The following is a 23310-nucleotide window of genomic DNA, read 5'->3' on the forward strand; positions in this document are numbered from 1 at the left end:
TGTTTACTCTATTTGTTTTGCTGGAATTTGTATATTATTTTTCACAGGGACCTATGTATTTCAAAGAATTATACGTATTTTTTAAAAATAATTATATTGGTATACCATTTACTTAACCTATACCGTTTTTATTATCAATCATATTCATTGTTTGCTACTTGGTTTATTAATGCCTTTACTAAGTACCGTTATTATTATCAATCATATTCATTATTTGCTGCTTGGTTTTATTAATGCCTTTACTAAGTTACATTTCTTGAGATCTACCTAAGATTTCATTAGACCCAACTGTGAAGGGTGCATAGTGGCCCGCCAATGGCTTAGCTTGCCTTACCCGTAGGCCAAGTGCACTTCGCGCTTCTCGATTATATCATTCTCATTAAGCTATAGGCCTATGAAGAAAATAATGACGGAAGTATACCACACCAAGACTGTGGAAGAATTTCACAAATCCTGCTTTATGGTCTTATAGACACCCTTCATAAGTTACAAAGATTTGATGCAACTTGTTGCTGTCTGGAATATAGCCCAGTATGTTATAAAGCCAATAGCATTGGCCTAGCCATTATTGTTTATAATACGTTGCAGTTGTCATTCTGTAGAATCTGCACTCGACAGTTGTAGCTGATAATATCCGACCTGAATTATAGTCTTCCCATTCCTAAAGTAACAAAGTAAAATAATATAAATTAGTTGTGTTTCTAATAGCGAAGATTACTCTTCACCTCGCTTATTTATTCAGTTATTTATTATTTACTTTTCTTCAAACTGAAGAAACCCCTCGGGAGACTAGACTATGTAGCACTAGCTATAACCTAAGCCTAAGCCATAATTTATTGCAAGTATCGAAATCATGATCTCGACTAACATTTGCTTTATACACAAAGCCACAAAAGCTAAAAGTAATAACTTCGAAATTCATATACCCAATGCACCCCCCAAATTTTTTTTTTTTTTTTTTATATCATTAGACTATGCTCTGCTCAACTTTTCTCTTGCTCTCCATCGCGATGAGGTTCTCTTTCACAGTGTCCCAGACTGACGATTCCACACGACTCATGGAAGTCACGGTGATCTGAGGTTTTCATGCTACAGTAACGTATTTAGTTTTCGTTCAGAAATATTGTAGCGTGAAATATTTTGGTTTTCAGGTTCCAAATATATTTCAATTATAAGATTCTATATAACAAGTGACCAACTTTTCCTCTATATACACGTTTATAAAATACGAGATTTAATACTAAGTGGCAACTTGAGAACAACGCTTGTCCAGTACAAAAATAAAAAAGTCACACGAGTTTTGCTGCATACTGTACTCTGTGATACTTCAACAACATGACAAGATCAACCAATCATTGAGACATGAGCAGAAGTTTATAACATACTCTTCTAATATTGTGAATAGATTGGTAAAAATTGCCTCCCACCTCCATTTCCCTTTCTGCTTAAATATTTCAAACGTAAAATTGGCAATGATGGAATGACATAACATACCTGCATTCAGAATGACCATCAACTCCTTGTTCCTCTTAGAGGTGGGAGATGATTAGTATGTTTGATCTCTTGAATAGTCACCTCCATTAACTCAAAATGTTAGCCTCTTCAAGTGATGGAAAAGGAAAAGGTCCTCTGCATAAGGAGGCAATAAGGTTGGGCTGGAAAATACAGTAAGAATGCATTCTCAACTACTGGTTATATGAACCTTAGTGACAATGTCAAGGACAAAGGTAATTCAAACTTAAGACAACTACCAGAGGAAGGGATTGCCATACAAACAATGTATCTTGCTCACACTCCTCAAAGAACCAGCAGCTAATGATAAACTGGACTTCATGGAAAGATGGTACAAGAACAACATTCAAACCAGCTGGAATGCTTTATCAGAAAGCTCTTCATTATGTGAAAGAACAAAAATCTGAGGTCCATAGACACTACAACTTTCAATCAACACACTAGCTTCAAGTACTTAATAATAAAAAAGGGTCATACTTCATCCTTTCAGTGTATACACTGACAACTTTTTCTGGAAGTGCAGACTGCTGAAGAGGATTATAGCCACGAGGAAAGAGGTGTTGAGTGGCCTGACAAACTTTGGAATAGCAATTAGTACTTCAAAAGTTTCAACAAGTTCCTAGGATGGTCAAGTAGCAACTGCTGGAGGTCCACCACATTCTGGTCCCCCCACAGTAAATCCTAATCTGATGAAATGGATGAAAGATATAGACATCACAGCTATCCTATCTCTGGAATAGCATCTACTTCAAAAGTTTAAGCAAGTTCCTCGGATGATCTACTAGCAACTGCTGGAGGTCCATAACATTCTGGCACCCACATTAAGCCTAATCAGATGAAATAGAGGAACAATATACCATATAATTCTGCATATAAGACGACCTTTAAATCCTAAAATTCACCCCTAAAAATTGGAGGTTGTAAAACATTGAATGCAAAGTGATGTTTACCAGTAGGCTAGTCTTGGCCTTGGTGTGATAACACTGATATATATAAAAAGATTCACATTATAAAATAAAATTATAATAAAGGTAATAAAACAATTTTTCCCTTATATATTATTGGCACATCTTCATAATAAATAGCCTATTCGAGGAATAATTCCTTATCAATGAAATCTACATTTATCTATGCAATCATGTCAGTAAAACACAATCAGCTGATGATTTTGTATATTAAGAAAATAAACAGAACCAGAATGCAGAATATTTTGTAACACAATAATATGGCAATATCACATGGAAAATAACTGGATACAGTAAAACAACAGTTTTATAAAAAAGGGATTTTGACGAAGGAAAAATCTATTTCTGGGTGATTGGCTCGTGTCGCCCTATGAAAGTATCCTTAATATCATTCTTTCTAGGTAAAATTAGCCTAAAATTACCAGAGAAAAACAAAATTAAGAAAATGTCAGTAAAACTGACTCGCTCACTCTTAAAAAGAAGTGTCGGTATGATAAAGGGGCGAGTGTGGAACACTACCACGAGCCAAACACCAATTAGAACTTCCTATCAGAATCCCCCAAGGGGAAGGCTGATACCAACGGGCGATGCAGCCTCTACTACTACTACTAGAGGACGCCACGGACAGCAGCGCCCCTAGCGGACATCCTTAATTAAAACAGCTAAATACATCTTGTCCTGCAAGGGGGGGAAACAAACACCACAAGGGGGGGTTTCATAGGGCGACACGAGCCAATCACCCAGAAATAGATTTTTCCTTCGTCAAATCCCTTTTCTGGGCTCAGCTCGTGTCGGCCTATGAAAAGATACCAGAGAAACAGGCAAGATGGGAAAAAAGGAACAATGAAAAACAGTGTAAAATGATGGATATAATATAAGTAAATCAATTACAGCATACAAATTAAGCACTTAAACTAACTTATACAAAACAGTAAAATAATAGAACGTTAGTAACCTTAAAGTACTTAAATGGTTATTACAGACCATTACAGAGCTGCATCAATATAAAGAAAAAAGGGGATTTACTTAACAAAATTATAAAATATACAAACTCACGTGTCCTACCCTAGCATAAAAATAAGGGTAGGTACACTGAAATCCATCAACAATACAAATCTTGTAAAATATATACAACACATTGTGACTGAAGTTCAACTATAAATACAAAAAATGGTGAATATATACAAACAAATTGTGTCCTACCCTAGCATAAAAATAAGGGTAGGTACACTGAAGTACATTATCAGTACAAGTGTGGATGTCCCTAGCAAAAAAATAAGGGACAATCCACTAAATGATTCAACGGCTAAGGCTATGATGTTGAGTAGCCTGGCAATAGCGTGAGGCATGTTGGCTGATTAAGGTAGAAAAGAGACCTGGGATCTATACTACAACTACTATACGTATCATGGGAAACTATGTTTCCCGCTGCTACTCTGCTGAAAAACTTTTAAAGATTCCAAGGACTTCAAATAATGCCGTTTAAAGACTGTCGGGGATTTCCATCCAGTATACTTTTTAAGATCCTCAAAATTCATATGTTGAAAATAATTAATTGAGGTGGCTACTCCCCTGATATCATGTGCTTTCGGGAATGACTCAGGGTTAGCTTGTTTAATGAAGTAAAGGATTTGCTGTCTAATGCCTTTTACTGATAAAGTACCACCTTTTTCTCTCATGAAGAGAGCACCTGAGGATCTAGAAGAACGTACGAAATAGAAACGCTCTAAGAGTTGATACTGGGCAGAGAGAAGGATCCTGTGGAAGTGGGATAACCTTCCAAGGAGCCCACCTTGCAAGAGGATCTTCATTTTTGGCTAAAAGCTACGATCCGGAGCAAGTAGAACTTCTCCTGATGGGAGGAATTCCACATGACCCGCATCCCTGGATAGAGCCGACAGTTCTGAAATTCTAGCTCCTGAGGCTAGGCTTAATAAGAATAATGTCTTCAGGAGCATTATGAATGTACAAGACGAGTTTCAGTATATGAAGCTAGTTTGAGGACATCATTTAAGAACCATGAAACTGAAGTAGGCCTCTGAGAAGGTCTAAGTCTAGCACAGGCTTTGGGGATAGATGTGAAATAAGATTCAGTCAAATCTATCTGAAAACCTACTTGAAAGATTTTCTTCAAAGCCGATTTATGAGTGGTAATCGTGCTAGCTGCTAAACCTTTTTCAAATAAGGATCTGAAAAAGGATATAGCCAAATTAACTGTCATGGTTAGTAGTGTTCGATTCTCTCAAGAAAGATGCTAACTTTTTAACAGCTGAGTCCATAATTGTCTCAATGGGTTTGACTCTCTCTTATCTGATTCTAGGAAGAGAATATTCTGTGGATAATGTCAGCATCTTTATTAGCCGCAAACTTCATGAAGTCCATAAAGTTTTAGGGTCTGGAGAGTTCCTGAGGAAGCGAACACAGTCCTCATTTGTACTGATTGTGATAGTTTGGGACTGGGGATCCGTTGAGGTCGGAGACACCCAATCCAAAAGAATGAGGATACAGTTGCTCTTGGGCCAGTCCGGTGCAATCAGAGCTACTATCCCTTTGAAAGACCTTAGTTTGTCTAGGACTTTCAAGAGAAGATTCACTGGAGGAAAAACATAAATTCTCCTCCACTGATTCCAATCTAACGACAGGGCGTCCGTGGCATAAGCCAGAGGGTCCAGGTTGGGGGCCACATAGCAAGGGAGCTTGTGGTTCGCTTGTGAGGCGAAGAGGTCCACTTGGAGACCTGGGGACTTTCCGGCTTACCCACTGGAAAGACCCGACGTCCAGAGACCACTCTGATTCCAGAGGAACTGACCGGGGGGCAGGGCGTATGCTATCACATTCCTTACTCCTGCCAGGTGAGTGGCAGACAGATGCCATTTGTGTTTGTTTGCTAATGCAAAAAGATGGCTATCCATGACATGGTTCACATGCTTGGATTTGGACCCTCCCCTGTTGATGCAATGAACAATACCACTGCACTGTCCAAAACTAGCCTTAGATGAGATTCTCGGGGAAGCAGTCTCTTCAGAGTAAGAAATACTGCCATTGCTTCCAACACGTTTATGTGGAGCTGCGCGAAACCGAACTGACCAAGTCCCCTGAACCTGTTTGAACTGAGAGTAATCCCCCCCACGCCCGGAACAGGGATGCATCCGTGTGAATGGTTAACACTGGGAGGGGATATTGAAGGGGTACTTTCTTGGCTAAGTTCTTTACTTTTGACCAAGGCCGTAAGTTGGTTGCGGAGGAGCTGTGGAATTACTGACAACTTGTCTCGATATTTGGAGTTTGCTTTTGACCGCCAAATTCGATTTATATCCTTCAGCCTTGCTTTCAGAAGGATATCTGTTACCGAAGCAAACTGAAGAGAACCCTAGGATTCTATCACTGGGTTTCTTGACGTTTGTTTGCATTTGAGAAATTGCCTGACAGATTTTGCTATTTCCTTCCGTTTGACAATTGGAATTGACAGATTGTGGGACGACAAATCCCATTGGATTCCTAGCCACTGAAAACGAGATTCCGGAGTAAGTCTGGATTTCGTTTTGTTTATCTGGAACCCTAGATGTTCCAGAAAGTGAACTACCTTTTTGGTAGCTTTGAGACATTCCTCGACTGTTGGTGCCCAGATCAACCAATCGTCGAGGTATGCTGCTACCATGATTCCCTGAGCTCTCAATTGTTGTACAACCACTTCTGCTATCTTTGTGAATACCCTGGGGGCTACATTCAGACCGAAGGGCATCACTTTGAATGAGAATGTTTGATTTCCTAGCCTGAAACCTAGGAACGGGCGGAAGTGCCTGGCTATAGGGATATGATAGTATGCGTCTGTAAGATCGATGGAGCATGTGACGGCTCCACGCGGAAGTAAGGTCCTTACTTGCGAGAGGGTAAGCATCTTGAACTTGTCGCAGCGAATGAAAGAGTTTAGCTTTGACAAGTCTAAGATTACCCTTCTTTTTGTTGAGCCTTTCTTTGGCACGCTGAATAAGCGACCTTGAAATTTTAGATGTTTGACTCTCGCAATAGCTCCTTTCTGAAGGAGTTCTTCCGCGTAATCTGTCAATTCCGTTGACGGTACCTGATGAAATGATTTGATTGGAGGAGGATCTTTGATCCAACTCCAGCCTAATCCTTTGGACACTATGCTCTGTGCCCAATTGCTGAACCCCCACCTGTGGCGGAAGAGGAACAGCCTCCCTCCTACCTGGGGAGCCTCATTGTTGATGGGCGGGTTGGCCACCACGCCCTCCTCTGAACTGTCTACTCCTCGTACCCCTTCCTGCGCCACGCTGACGAAAGTAACCTCTCGCCCTTCCTCTCGGTTGAGTGTAGCCTTGAGCCTCATATGCAGGGTTGAAGGCCGGCGAGATAAGCGTAGGAAGTGGATGGTTGCGATTGCTGAGGCAACAGGATGGATAGGTTGGTTCTGCTTAGAGGTGGCCGGTTGTCCCTGTTGGGTAACTGGGACTGCCTGCACAAATTGCTGCTGTTGCTGGAAGTTTTTTTATATGGCTGGAACCTCTTACCAGCCTTCTTCAGTTTCTTGCCAGCAGTGGGGAACGGACTCCTGTTTCCTCTTTGAGGGAAATTACCCCACCTAGCTCTAAGGCTCTGGTTGAGTCTAGCAGCTTCGTGGTGTACCTCGTTCACCGCGGACTCTGGGAAGAGATCCGCTCCCCACATGCTAGCAGCCAAGAGTCTATTAGGCTCATGCCTGATGGTGCACTCTTGTAAGACATGCTTCCGGCAGTTCCTCCTAGCCTGGAAGAAGTCAAAAGCTCGTCCGAAGAACCGTCTGAAACTGAGATTTCGCTAAAATCTTAAACAGCGGTTCCGTAGCGTAAGAAAGGGGCAGCCATTTCTGTGATTATGAGAGAATTTGGAGGGACCTGCCAAACCTAGTTCGCGCAATCGAACTCTGCCTGGATTAGGGGAATCCGGCAGCCTAGGTAGTTTTCTCACCGAACTGGTCCATGGCGCAGTCCGGTTTGAGCTTACCAAGCGTGAACGTAGCTGGCAAGTTCTCCCACAATTCTCCGAAGGCCGGGAAGAGCGGAGAAGTAGACTCCGCCTCCCTCAACTGTGGGATGGGCTCATCCTTGAGGACTGCCTGAAGAGACTTCTCCACTAATTTTGTGGCGAACGGAAGAGAAACTTCCTCTTCCGTCGCGAAAATAGTGAAGGGATCTTGTAGGCCTGGAGTTCGTGTTCGTACACTCCCAGTCCTCAAGGCAGTGAACCCATTCCCGCTGGGCGTGATCTCTACTATAAAGGACCGACTCCTTAGAGATTTTGTCTTCCCTCGTCAGAGCCGTTGGCGTCAGCCTAGCATATCCGATGAAAGGCTGCGTCAGACCCGGAGGGTAAAACTCGAAGTCCTCAATCCTTCGAGTTCCACACTCCGAGATAGAAATCATTCCATCCTTGAATGGAGCGTAGGCAGCTACTCTCCATGGGTTCTCCATAGAGAAAGCTGGCAAGGAGTCATATGGCGGGAGTTGAAGAATCCCCGTGCTAGATGCTGGGGGAGGGGACTGGGGGAGGAGCCTGAGCTAGCCCAGCTACTCGGTCCTCATTCTCTCTCATTCTGTTAGAGAGATCCTGGATTGATTGTCCAGATTGAGACAGACTGTTTGATAACTGCGCAAACATCTGCTCAAACCGTGTCCCCAGTGCGGAGATTTGTGACCGCCTTAACTAGCACGCCCACCTGTTCCATCACCCCTGCTGAGAAAGTAGAGGGATCAAAGGTGCTGGTGCTTGCTACCCCTACCGGCGTAGCCGGAGTGGAAGCAGTGGAGGCGGGAGAAGGCAGTGACTCGGCGGGAGCGCGAGCCTTCTCCTTCGAAGCCTTGCTTCTGGAGCTCTTTGATTGAGAAGAGCTCGGCTTTGCCTTCACCGCATCGGCATAGGAAGTCGACGACTTCCTAGCCGAAGAAGACGAAGACGACTTCCTAGAAGTCGACTTAGCTAAAGTCTTCGGTTCTCTCTTTCCCTTCTCCTTAGGAGGTACAGAGAGAGCGGGAGAGCGAGTAGGGATCTCAGATCCCGCAAAGCCTTGGAATGAAGCGGAAGAAGAGGGGACAGGAGAAGATCCAGGAGCGCCCAAGGAAAGACCTTGGGCGCCCGACATACCTACCTCAACCAACAAATCCTCCCCACTACCGCCATAGGCTCAAGGTTAAGGTCCAGGGCAGCGACGTCCGGGACCGACTCCTGGGAGGCTACGACCCCAATTGATTGCTGGAGGTCTTGCTGGATGGAGGCTATCAGCGGGGCAGCGGACAAGGGGTCAACGTAACCCGTCGACTTGCCCGCGGGGAAGATCTGGACGGCCAGCTTCCTGTCCAAAATGTAGGGCTGGCCCTTGGCGGCGTTCTTCCCGAAGCCGCCCACCCACGCGTTTCAGGGTGGCGGAGAGGGCGACTTCCCTCACACAGCTAGCCTGAAAGAAAGGAGGAGATTAGCTGCCAATAGTGGAACAGGGTTAACAAACTTAGACTAGAAGTTGTTAGTAAAATAATAAGTAAGCCTATAATGGACTTACCCCATCTCCCAGCTGACCGACCAGGTCGTAGCAGATGGCGCAGGCTTCAGGGTGCCAGACGATCGTCTCGTTGAACGACGTGGCACAGGGGGCGTGAGACCTGCATTCATCATGTCCACAGGGGTCGAACAGCGTCGCGTTACACGCTGGGACCTGGCAGTTGGTAGCCTGTAAGTGAAAAAGTACATGAGTACCAGGTAAACACTTACAGCCTAACATAAGCTCCGTTGGTGCCGGAGCGATAAGGTTAGAATAAACCAGAGCCCCGCCAAAATACGTGTGGTAACTAGGTTGGTATCTAGGTTATGGCTCCGCTGATGGCGGAGGCACAAAAGACAACCAACCAGGAGTGGTGGTAATGGAAAACCACGACGGAAAATGGCGGGGATGGTTGATAAATAATAATAATAATAATACACAATTCATTGTAAAATAATGTTCAATTAGGGTATATCCTTAAAATAATAATAATAAAACAACCTCTCTCCGCCCGTCTACTAGAAGAGAGCGTAGGTAAGGAGAAGATCCCTTCCGGTAGCGAGGTAGAGAAAAAAAAGAAAAAAAGGATATAGTAGGCAAGCAACCGACCACTCGTAATGACCACCCCGCCCGCTAGCGGAGCCAGTAACCCAAAACCAAAGGTGCCCCGGCTGCGACGGAAGGCTCCTTTCGTATCGTAAGGGAGGTAGCTGAGCAACTGGGGAGGGGGGAAGGAAGGTCTCGGCGAAACACGGCGGGAGCGAGAAAGGAGGGAGGGATGGCCTACTCCTCCCCGCCTCACCAACTACCCGCATGGAGACCCGGTACCTCATGAGTGGTCGCCCTAAACCCCCCGCTGGAAGGAACCCCTGGTCACCTCCGAGAGGATGAGAGAAGGCGACTGAGGTTGTCATGACAACCAAGGGGTCCCCCAGCTCCTCCCTATACCAGAAAGGGAGGGAGGGGCAGGGTAAGGTGCTATGGAACACGTGACCGCAAGTGGCCTAGGCCGCGAGCAACACAATCGTGGTAGGGCCACGTGAACCAAGCTGTACCAATACACGGAACAAGCACCTAGGCTAGCCTAACACCCTAAATAAAATATATACATCGAAAGATGGAAGAGACACTTTTAGTAAAAGAGAAAGAAGCCCAGGAGGAGGCAGACTGTTCCAAGAAACAGAGGCCTACTCGGAGCCAGCGATAGCCGATGTAGAGCAAGAGCCGGGATGCTGGGCTGGCAAAATAATAATAATAGCCCTAAATACCAAGCTAAGAGAATGGTAGGAGGGCCGAACTAGCTAAAACTCGATGTAAAACAATGAATGTGATAAAGTAAGCCCATAAGTATAAGAAGTCCCAGTATGGAGGACCGGGAATTCTTACGAGGCGGCATGGCCGCCACGAGACAACCGGGGAACCGTATATGACCTATTAAAAGGAAAATACTGGTACCCGGAAGATAAAAAAGAGGTAAAATATTACTTATGAGTTACTTAACTTAGCCGTGGCAATTGCAGAGCGTTCCATCGTAGATAGTACGGATAAAATCCAAAAAAGCACGAGCACAAGAAAATGGCGACTTGTCGCTGGCGCTAAAATTTAAGGATGTCCGCTAGGGGCGCTGCTGTCCGTGGCGTCCTCTAGTAGTAGTAGTAGAGGCTGCATCGCCCGTTGGTATCAGCTCTCTCTTGGGGGGATTCTGATAGGAAGTTCTAATTGGTGTTTGGCTCGTGGTAGTGTTCCACACTCGCCCCTTTATCATACCGACACTTCTTTTTAAGAGTGAGCGAGTCAGTTTTACTGACATTTTCTTAATTTTGTTTTTCTCTGGTAATTTTAGGCTAATTTTACCTAGAAAGAATGATAGTTAAGTTTTTACTTTCATAGGCCGACACGAGCTGAGCCCAGAAATTCTATTATCAATACAATTATACGGTAATTCGACTTTTGCAAATGGATATCTGTTAAGAGTAATAATCTATCCAGGGGCCAGGGCTAACAGTCTCTCTCTCTCTCTCTTTCCGGATGAAGGATTGTAAATCTTTACTGATATAAACAACCAATTTAAGAAACAGCTGATAGCTGACTTTATTTGCCGTAACTATCGAGCATTTATCGAAAGTTGCGTTAAAAGTTGCTCAAACTTGCTGATTGTCAATGGTAGCTTCCATAGGTAAAAACAGTCGGTAGCGTGGGGTGTAGTAGTAGTAGTTGCTGCCCGTTCTGTGGGTCGGCTCCCCTCTTGTGGGGGTTTTGTCGTAGGAGATTTCTATTGGCAAGAGGTTCGTGGTAGTGGTCTCACTCGCCCTAGTGTTCATACCGACGCCCTCTTGGAGGGTGAGCGAGTCAGTTATACTGACCTTTCTCTTTATTTTGTTTATTCTCTGGTATTTGTTAGTTCATTTACCTTAGAAATAATGGATTAAAGGATATTTCGCTGGGCGACACGAACTAATCGCCCAGAAATAGATTTTTCCTTACGTCAAAATCCCTTTTTTATTCATCCTTCATGCAAATGGAGGAGGCTCAACCCTTAAGGAACTGGCTAAATATGGATATATTAAGCACACCTCCAGACTGGGGCAAACTTTAAGGTTGGCCAATTTAAGAAAAAACATGACAATGGAAAGAGGAAAATATGCAAATGCACATGGTGAGGAAATAATTTATAAATATATTTGTCTACACCGTCCACAGGAAGTTGAAAGTGACTACTATTTATAACCTTGTGTGGGGCCTCTTTTACAAGACACTCATAAAAATATGCTAATTTTACAAAGCAAATATTTATATTTTTTTAATAGTAATTTTGTTTAAGTATTTTGTTTTATAAAATTATAATTACAGCTCACAAAATATCACAATGGATAAGAACGAAAATCCGTAACAAATTCTCAGTATTAGTATACGTTATTTATCATAAAATGTTCACGAGATTTACTGAGATGGGGAGATTCAGAAACTTTTTGAGAGGTATAGTAGATGATTTTTCTAATAATTGCAAAATTACAATTATAGCTAACATACTATCATAAAAGATAAAAACTAAAACCAACAGCAATCCATGGGTATATTTATGAGCAAATAAATAGACATCATGGGATAGAGAGAGGCATAGTACATCCCCCATCAAGTCTCGAGGCACACTCATCTCCCTCTGTCACTCCTGTGCTGAGCTACTACAGTTGCCACAAGTCATTTATAGAGAACTAAAGTGAAATGAACATCTTTCTCACTAAATTCAGCCAAATCATACGGTGTGTAATATTATTACTCATATGAGTTAACCCGTCCATGCTCAAAATCTGTTATAGATCATCACATGAGCATGACCGTCCATTAAGGGTTAAGAAAGAATATACTGTACCACAAAATTAAAACTGCAGGTTATAGCTGCGGCTGAATAAAACAAATAATGACAAGTAGGCTCCAAAACATTTTTGAATAGGCAAAAACGATGTTTGGAAAAGTGAAATCACACTCGCTACTTTTAAAATCAAGTAGTCTGTATGTTTTAAACTCAAATTTTTTAATCTGCAAGAAACAGTATAACCGAATGATGCTTCTTATAGCAATTAATAGCAAAGAAGAGGTCAGTAGTATTTAATCAGTTGACATTTTGAGTGTAAACAATATTAAATGCAAATGGAGCACAATTTCATGTTTAAATTCTGTAATACAAGAACAATTTGATAAAAATATAGGCAATATACTGCAATTGATTACAGCCAGTAATACAACTTATATTTAAATCATCCTTTTAAATATAGTTGTACGTACAGTACTGTTTGATTTCTGCAGAGGATTACTTTTCTCAAAAAAAAAAAAAAAAAAAAAAAAAAAAAAAAAATGTGAGAGCTTTTCAGTTTTTGGAATTACTACAGATAAGAGATAGTAAACTTTCATATCTAACACCCATCAAATTCCTCACAATCATCACTATCAGTTTTGAAAAGTTTCTCATACATATCACAAGATTCAACACATATGCCATCATCGTAAGGATTCCAGTCTGGTTCTGGTGAGTCGAAATGGCTTTGTCATCCTTTTTGTACCGATCATCTTCAGTACCATCCATGGCATTAGAGATACTGCATTTTTAAAATGATTTTATGACACTTTCTACTTTAACTTTCCCCCATGCTTTTATAGCAGAAAGCTAGCCTATACACAGATGCTTTTGTAATTTAGCAGTCTTCTTACACTACAGACATGAGATAAATTCATGAAAATTTGCCATAAGTTTTTACTTTGTCTTATCTAAAGGTTATCTTATATATAGCTATCCTATCTGTTAATCATGGCACCAAACTTCCAGGCTGCCCACATTAAAGTTTCAACTTCCAAGCACAAGCCATTGGACAATCTCAAACCCTGCTGACATCTGTCTAGTTGAAGATTTTATAGTTTCAAGAGGAAAGCCAAGTTGTTTGTAAAAACACTACTTTAATTATAAGAATACTATAAATACAGCCAGGAGAACCACCATGTACAGTATTTCAGGATGATATACGTGTTGCATGTTGATTTCCTCCAAGAGACCCACCAGTCTAGGCACTGGCTCCAGTTGCAGAAATGGACCCAGTCTTGCCACTGTCTTGTTTTGTTGTTAGTTAGGACAATAAACTGCCTGGGTACATCAACAGCATTATGTTGGTTTGGTCTACCTATGCTGCCACTGGAACTAAATTATTGTTAAAGACCTGTGGAGCAGTCAGGATCCTGAAACAAAGGGAATAGTACTGAAATACCTTCCCCCCTCAACAGAAGCAAAAGCCATATCCTTGGTGGTAGATGCACTGACAAATGGGAAAAAACATCCTAGACTTTTATGTTTGTCAGGGAGCCACTCACCATGACGAATTGGCTTGCCAATTTCAATGTCTCCATGTGGAGGATGTTGCAGTTACTCATTCAGCAAACTGAGGTTGATCATCGGGATGGTTGTTAAACCTTCACCTTTTCTTGAAGATCAATTGAGGACTGAGTCACTACTTCTACTACAAGAATAACCACTGGGTCCAACTGATGATTACCCTACCTACTCTTGCCAGAAGACAATGGTAATGGCAAGAAAATCTTCATGGAATTTATTAAATCAGTCTTGCAGGGGACTGTGTGACTTACATCATAACTAGAATCATCCTGGCAATAACTTCTTTAACCCTCTCGTGATCTGATGACGAGTAGCACATAAAAATTTTTTTCTCCATAAGTGCGGTGTTGTATGCAAGTTATTTTCGGGAAAAATTCATGAAAAAAAAGCGTCAATCATAGAAAATGTAGTTGACGCCATTGGGTCGTCAGATGATGAATCTAGAGGAAAAACGCAAACCCGATGCCACTAGCTTACTTAGCTACAATACAAAACGTCAACATAAGTAGCATGGAAAATCTGAAAATTGCACTCCGTAAAAAAATTTGCATTTTTAATCAATTACAGCTCATTAGCAAACACATTTATAGCAAAATTATTCCTTCCACGTGAAAAATCAAACATTTCTACACAATTTAGGTATAAAACAAACTCCCCAAACCTAATTATTATATTTTTCACAATTATTTCCAAAAAATATCTATGATTTTTCTTAAAAGTTTGAAGTTCATTACTTCGTTTTTATTATTTCTAAGCCTCGTAAAGATGTTCTGATTGCTTTAGGAAATAATTCAATCATTTGCCAATATCTAACACTAACCAGAAGTGTATATCAGGTATAGTTTGGACGTAACAAATTTTACCAAAAAACTTTTCCATGCGTGTGTTCTTTTTGGCCCGGGGAAAAGTCGTGTACCTTATACCCTCATATTTTCGGCCTGTGCGCAAGAGGGTTAAAATAACTTGTGGGATCCAAGATCCAGTATATCAAAGGCAGTAGAGATGGAAATCTGAAAATTACAACTTCTACAATCATCCATTAGAAGCTTCCCAACAATGCGGATGGCTTCAGTTTCTGTAGTGAGAAGTGATCCAAAAGCCCTACTGTCTCTGTGACAGATTTTCTCTTTGCAATAAGAGAGGTTGCCAAAGAGACAACATCTCACAGACTAAGATATATTTTTGAAATTGGAGCATGTTTCACAGTGGATAGTAGCACTAAGGCAGGATGGATATAGTCACATGAAATGCGATAAGATCTTATGCATTAAAATAGGCAAAATCCAACCAAGACAAAAGTAAGAATTTTAAAGCAACGGTTGGTTGGTGTAGTCATTTCATGAATAGACATAATCTTGTGACACGCCAAAAAACGAAAATTGCTCAAAAGCTACCGAAAGACCTGACAGATAAGGTTACCAATTTTCATAGATATATTATTGAAAAAGAGGAAAAAATATCAATTTCCTCTATTATGTATCAATAATATGGATGAAACTCCTTTAAATTTTGATATGATTGGTAGCAGAACTGTAGATGTAAAAGGTACAAAGACAGTGCAAATTTGAGGTATAGGCCATGACAAGACAAGATTCACTGTAGTTTTATCATGCATGGCAGATGGAACAAAGCTGAAGCCCATGGTAATTTTCAAGAGGAAAACGATCCATAAATTAAAGTTTCCCACTGGGGTATTTGTTCATATTCACGAAAAGGGTTGGATGGATGAAAATGGTGTGAAATTGTGGATAGAAAACATTTGGAACAGACGCCCAGGTGGATTAAAAAAGGATAGAAGTCTATTGATTTGGGATATGTTTCGTAGTCACATAACAGAGAATACTAAAGCCAGATTAGCAAAAATTAATACTGAAATGGGAGTTATACCAGGTGGTTTGACCTCTTTGCTATAACCACTAGACGTTGGTTTAAATAAGCCATTTAAAGATAACGTAAGACAAGAATGGAACAATTGGATGTTGCATGGAGAAAAATCATTTACAAAAGGCAGAACAATGCGTGCTCCTTCCTTGGATGTAGTGTGTGAATTTGCTGTCAAATCATGGGATAATATGAAAAAAGAGAGTGTAATAAAGTCATTAAAAAAATGCGGAATATCTAATGCAATGGATGGCACAGAGGATGATCTCCTGTTTGAAAGTGACGATGAACCTGTGTTGATTCACCAGATTCAAACTGGGATCCTTATGATGAAACCGTGAATGATAATTTGTCTGATGAATTGTTTAATTCAAGTGATGATGACTCAAGTCATTTTGAAGGATTTTAAATACATATTTACCATTAAATACAAATTTTTTTTATTTTATTTTATGTGATAAATAAAGATTTCATACCATTAATGTTTTTGAACAATACCCTGGTAAATACAAAACTTGCTGCGCGAGTGGGGTTTCTTCAAGTTACTTTGATTTTTTTCATTTTTATTTAAGGTAATGGATATTCTAATGTATTATTATTGTCGTATTACAGTGTGAAATGTTTTTAATACTGGTATTTACATACATAGTTACCTCAACAAGGCTATAATTGTTATTAGCCAACTGTAAAGCCTGGATTCCTGTACCAATATGCCAAAATAATAAAGGTTCACTTTTTGTTACCGTTAGATAAGTTGACCCCCTAATTTTGGCATGATTTTTTGGGGCTAAAGGGTCGACTTATAGGCCGAAATATACGGTAAGTTTTATTACACAATAATAATCACAGTTAAATGTCTAGGAGATATCAACACTGCAAATTAAGGCTAATTATGATGGACTGGTTTGTCATTTAACAATTACTTATGCTTTATTACACCTTTTCAAATACATACAGTAAAGTATTTATTGAATTCCTGCATAACCTTTTCTATTTCATAGAATTAACACACATTACTCTGTATCACATATTGTCTATGTGAAAAGTAATGTTTACCTCCATACATTATTTGCTTCAGCTTCAGTGGTGTATAATTACACAATACATTATTAGCATCAATGATATATAATTATACCATACATTATTAGCTTCAGTGGTGTATAATTATACAGATTTTATTCATTAATTATCTGATCCTAAAGCTTCCAGGCACACAATATTAAATGTTTTCCAAACAATGGTATACCTTTGCTACTAAATAATTGCTTACCTTATCCTCAAGCTTATGGGAAAAATATGAAATGTTTTTCCATAAGCTATGAGTTAGCTCTTCTAGGAATTATTCACAACCCACCATGCTTTTCTTTAAGAATTCTGTCAGCTTTATTCACAAATATATGATCCTCACTTTGAGATGCAACATGAGCATATCCTCTCTCATCTAGATATGTAACCAAATCATCTGTGGTTGCATGCTCAATAGCCAATACCTAGAAAAAATCGAAAGTGATATACAAATTAGAAAGCAATGTACACTGTAAAAACTCAAATGACATCATGCAGCCAAGTGAAACTTATGCAATCTATCTATATAAAAGTGGATGTACTATGTAGTGTGTGTGTGTGTGTGTGTGTTCTACATACACTTTGAAATGCATTTAGCAATTTCGGAATACATACTACTTACCATCTGGGTATGAACAGTGGGGTTAAGACATCACTGGCACCAAAGGGGAGGGGTGAGAAGGGGGAAATGTAAAAATTACAGAATGCAAGATATTAGTGTCTAATCCAAAGTTTTTGAGGTTACTGAGATGAATGGTGACACTCCCAATGCCCATTAAGTCCAAATTCAGCCCCAATAGGGAGCGGGGATGAGAAGGGGGTGACATGTGAAAATAATTGACAACTAGATATTAGTGTCTAATCCAGTTTTCAAGGTCACTGAGATGACTCCCCTTTAAGTCCAAGTTCAGCCCTGATAGGAAGAGGGGGGGGGGGGGGGGGGGGGGGATTGACATAAAATAACTGAAAACAACAGACATCAGTGTCTATTCCATAATTTTCCAGGTTGCTGAGATCCCTTCAAGTCCAAGTTCAGCTTCAATAGGAATGAGAGAGTTTATTGGTTGTAATCATAGATTTCCCGGGCAGCGCCGGGTTGGTCAGCTAGTAATATAATAAACTACAAAACACTAGTTTTTAGAATGTTTATTCAACCCAGTGCAATAATATAATAAATGGCAAAATACTAGTTTTTAGAATGTCTATTAGCCATCTCTTCAAAAAATTGATAATCTTATTGTACAAGTCAAGAGCTAATTGGCAACAATTCTCAAACCAATGAGAAATGTGTTCAATAAAGTGACCATTGGTGGGTTCCAGTATCAAAAAATATTAATACGCCTTGTTACATATTGTTCACAATTCCAAGCTACCTAATTTATTTATAACCAGATGCCATAAAATGCTGTGAATTTATATTTCAAGATTAGCTATCCTTTCATAGTGAATGCCGAAAAATGCAATGAATTTACATTTCAAGATTAGCTATCCTTTCATGGAAATTAACATGATTTCCTGCATCATTGACCCTGCATATTCAAATTTAGTTTGCTCCTAAATAAACAATAAATAGTACCCTCTCAGCATGACATTGTATCCTTTGGCGTGGTCCACCTACTATTCTACAAAATGCTCCAAGAGACTATAAGGCAGTTTTACTGTATTTAGAATGAGCTTATATTGTATAAGCATGTGAATTTTGCTTATTACCTGTTTATAATCTACAAGGATAAAAGTGGATAAAATAATTTCTACTTCACTTCAATATCATACTAGAAACCTCTCAGGTGGGAGACAATGGTACTACCAAGTATGCCACAGAGATCATAACTTGTAACCCCAGTACATAATTAAACAGTGTCCGAGGAGTTACTTAGGCTACATATCTAGCAACCCACTGACTTATACACAATCTCCCTACAAGCCAATGACCTATGTGATAGCATTGGAGGGCCCATACTAAATGGGTACTATTCCTAAAGTTTCATGTTAAATTTGTGTATTTTGATTTTTGATGTTTTAAAGCTTTCTATTTTCTTATTTGATATCACATACAAATGGCATTATATTATTTTCTTATTTGATATCACAAACCAATGGTATTATGAACATTTCAACAGTAACATCAGGAAGCATTACGAAACCTTAAATCCACAATGGAGTTATTGACCATAAAGAGTTTTACAAATTTAAGAGTTGCAATGACAATTGTGGTATCTATACATACCCAGCTACCAATTCTAAAAACATTACAATAAGATTAAAAATGCTGTATAAATTTACCAGTCATTTCGTTCAAGATATTAAGACCAGTTAAGTGTAGTGGTGGGGATAGTTAAGAATACTGGAGAGAGAGAGAAAAATAAAACTCCTAATACCCAATGCCCAAAGGGCAAGAGTATGTATAGTACAGTGAACAGTATTTAGTAAGTTTAGTTCATGTGAAATCTTGAGGAGTACTTTGATTAGTTGTGTGATTCTGGTTAAAATACATTGTAGAGATGGGTGATGAAACAATGTAAAGTTTTACCAAATGTCAATTTATGACTGGATTCAAAACTGGCTTTGCCATTAAGTTTAATTTATGTAGCATTCAATTATAGCTCATTATCATGTGATACTTCCCTTTTTCACAAGATGGTCAAGTTGATACTAGTATACTTAAATTCAATAATCACTAATATTACTAACAGAAAAGTATATACATTACTGTAATGAAAGCATCATATACTTACTGAGAATGACATTTTGTCCCAAGGTATAGTATCAAGTATCCCCATCTCAGCTCTTTCAACATCCAATGAAAAAAAGTCAATATGGGTTCTGCCCAAAGCTTTAACAACTGTGTAGATAGGTACACACTGTACTTCCATCATACCTTCTATCTGAAAGTAAAAAATAAATTTCTAGTGTAGTCAAATTAGCTCAAAATGAGGGTCAACCTGGAATTAATTTTCCCTCAAACAAATTTAGCACCACTGAAAGTCCTATTTTACATCGATTTTGAAAATCATATGCCTCACTTTGTCTAATTTAGGGAAAAAAGTTTCATGTGTTTGAACAGAGGGAGGTCTACAGAAATTATTCCATATCCCATCACATTAAACATAAGAAATCCACATTAATACTGACATTAGTCACAACTATTGGCTTTTTATTCACATAAATATTGAACACACCAAACATAAGGAAGGGCAGGAGAATGTGGGCCTGGGGCCCAAATGGTGCAAGAAAGAAGTGGTCTTCATATTATAATATTTATGACTTTTGCACTTAGTAACTCTTCTAACCAGACACTTTTGCGACAAATATTGGAAGAAAATTAAAAACTAAATGGAAGAAAGAAATAAAAGTATATACTCTTGTGTTGTGAAAATTAACTAGTGGTGTTGTTAATATCATTAAGTCTAATGATCTAATAGGTCACTATTGACTTCATCATCATCTGTGACATCGACATCCTGCAACAAACTAAAACACAATTGAGTTCATTTTTCCGACGAGAGTATGCCTGAGCACTACAGGTATTTTTTGAAGTCAACTTACACTTGCAGTAAATGTACTTAAGGAGATTAGGTGGGGGTGGCTGAAGGTCAGTTTTGACCAGAATCAATATGTTCCCTTGAAATACCCATCCCCATTTATCAGGTTTCAAACAATTTAGATCCAAATATTTTCACTGTGACACCTGTAGATGAACTCTCAATGCATGAAACTGTGCTGCTCTTTCTGATGGCAGATGTCCTGGGTCGAGAGCAGAACAGGAGGCAACTCTTTCCATGAATTTTGCATGACGAAATGTTGTCAGGCTTTACCTTCATAACTGAAAGGATGTGAGACTATCTGACACACAGTACAAGAGTGAATCAGTCTGTTCATATAGATGAAGATTGTAACGAAAAATTGGTGGTAGTCAACTATAGTGTTGTAGTTCAAAAACATTTGTAGTTAGTATGCTACAGAATTTCAAGGATATAGATTAAAAAGTGACATAACAAATGAAGGTAACCAAACTTAGTACATTTTGACAAACATGTCACATCCAGCGTGCCCAATGATGTTCAGTGTGGCTGATAACTCTCCAAGCTGGTCAGCGATCAGTTGTATCTCAACAATCTTAAGTAGCTTCAGGATTTGTGTTTTCCCAGAGAAGCTAAAGCAATCTTAGTCTTATATTACAGACTGCATAAGAGAAAATACATCATGATAATAATACTCAGAGTTACTAGGAAAATTCAGACTAACGTGACCAGATAGATGTAAATAAAACCCACGTTTCTTAATGAGATATATTATCCAAACAGCTTTGGGAGCTACTGCTACCATCTTCAGTGAAGAACAGAGTCAGGGTTCTCCACTGAAGGTCAGGTGGCCATTAAAAGGAACATATGGTAAGGTTATACATCAGTATCTTGGCTTTGTGACAAACAAATAGGGCAGATAAGATTCTGTGATCATTGTAATTGATGGCTACACAGACAAATGGTCCCTGAAGTCACAATGAACATTATCGAAGAGGCCAACTGACATCACCAAATGTTGCCTCTTCTGAAGAAATGAATGTCACATCTAAGAATAAGGTGTTTTTCCTAATCAACACAATAAGCAACAGTTCATCAACCTTCTCAGCTCCCAATTTCAAAAATGTGACTATGAGACTGGAATGCACAGATATCACAATACGTACGTATAGTGAAAAAGGCTGTTGACTATGCTGGTGGGGGGTAAAATATTGTTGTAGCTGCAGATGACACTATAGAGCTTAAGCGAAATCTACTTCAGCAGAGAGCAAAAGATAAAGAAGGCAAAGCTCCTGAAGTGCTGGAAAATTGGCAACCTGGCATCAACAATCCCTCAGCAAGAGTACATGTTGTTAGCCCATGCCTGGAGTGCAATGTGACACTACATCAGCAGCTTACATGAAAGGGGAGTTGAGGGTTGAGCTTTCCCAGAAAATATAAATTTTCATAATAATTGGTACCTATGTGTTTAGCCTCCAAACTGGGTATACCTAAGATTTACACATAACCAGGGAAATAAGTGAAATTAACGTATCTATTTGAAGAATATATACATATTAGAGCAATTTCCTCATTATTGCATTACTGTGACAACTAGAATTCATGGAAACAGTTTGTAAATGCATCGGTGTATGTGTGAAGCTCCACTAAATTGGCAACGATGAAATTTTGCAGTCGTCTGCTCGTATCTACTTTAGAAATATCTGTAATTTTTCGGGGTTAATTTGGTTCCAAAAAAGGGATAATAGACATGAATTAAAACAAAAATGTTAGAGTAACAAAGTAAAGTTAAACTAAATAATGAGTAAGGTAAACAATTAAGGGAATAAAGCTTTGCACCTCATAAAGAGTGTAGTCGTGTGCTGCCCGCAACTGTGTTTGTGGAGTGAGCGCTAAGGAACCAGGAACTGAAACGTAGTTCAAGTGCAATTTGGAGTGAATTAAGACCAAAATGTGTATAATTACAATCAAATAAGCACTTTGGAGTTTCAGTTGTGATGGCAGTAAGGATAAAATCACCGATTACAAGGTAAAAATGAATTTCAGTTCAAACCATGACCCCGGGAATAAGAAGTTTCATACTTTCACTAATATAGGCAACAAAATGTTGTTTTATTGTGCTGATTACAAGTGCAATCTTGAGTAAGATCAATAAACGTTACATATATACGCTAATAATGTTCAAATGAGTGCTGGGAAGGATGTGAAATCCATGCCAGTTACGAATGGCACTTCAGTTGGTTTACGCCATATTGGATTTAAAAACTGCCTTGAAAACATATTTTACGAAGACTTCACATGCTACTAATTCTAGTTTGTAAGGCGCTCTCATATATCACACTATGTTGACGAAACTTCAATCTTTTGAATGGTATGCTTAAAGATGTAATTGTATTCTTGTTTCACCAATTAAATAGCTATTAAGTGAATAAGGCTGATCCACCCGATAACGATGGATCCAAGGCCGTATTTCCCCCCATACATCTATGTAGCTAATTGCTCAGCGTCAGACATTTCCTTGGAAATTGACTTGTTTTATGGTATTTTGGTTGCTTAGGCTATCAATAGGTAATTTGCCAATACTAGCCTAGGTACTTTGTGTCAGTCAATTGTAGCTAATTAACCTCAGAACTGAGTGTTTTTGTATGCTGGCCATCCTGGAGTGCTAGCTATCTGCATGCATTGTAACATGTGGTTATTTGGTGAAAAGGGGAGTTTCCTTCCCTGTGCAAGCTCCCCACCGTCCATAGGTAACAAGGCAACTAAGGTAAGTTAGGTTAGGTTTGGGTACGATAGGTTAGTTTGGTTCCTTTTATACTAGGTAATATTAGGTTAGTACTTAGATTTCTTTAGTGGTCCCCTTGAAAATATGGCTCCCTAGTGACTTTCATATACCTAAGGCTACTATACCTACGAGGACCCGTTTCTTCCAGTCCGTGCGGACCTGTTATTACTAGC

General features: G+C 39.6%; 1 protein-coding gene across 3 annotated transcripts in view; it reads right to left on the reverse strand.

The window, feature by feature from the left end:
• LOC135198571 (protein Star-like) overlaps positions 1–23310 on the reverse strand; it is an 80354-nt gene that overhangs the window by 35364 nt on the left and 21680 nt on the right. For 2 of the 3 annotated variants that reach the window (XM_064226288.1, XM_064226287.1), the window contains exons 6-7: positions 19567–19716; positions 16856–17256 (exon numbers count right to left, since the gene is read on the reverse strand). In XM_064226288.1, the coding sequence (XP_064082358.1) occupies positions 17110–17256; positions 19567–19716 (297 nt within the window). In that variant the 3' untranslated portion in view covers positions 16856–17109. Of the gene's footprint in view, positions 1–16855; positions 17257–19566; positions 19717–23310 lie in introns of those variants that run through there. The other variant, XR_010310838.1, reaches the window with a different exon arrangement.

This window comes from Macrobrachium nipponense, chromosome 22 (genome assembly GCF_015104395.2).
Source record: "Macrobrachium nipponense isolate FS-2020 chromosome 22, ASM1510439v2, whole genome shotgun sequence".
Lineage (NCBI taxonomy): Eukaryota > Metazoa > Arthropoda > Malacostraca > Decapoda > Palaemonidae > Macrobrachium > Macrobrachium nipponense.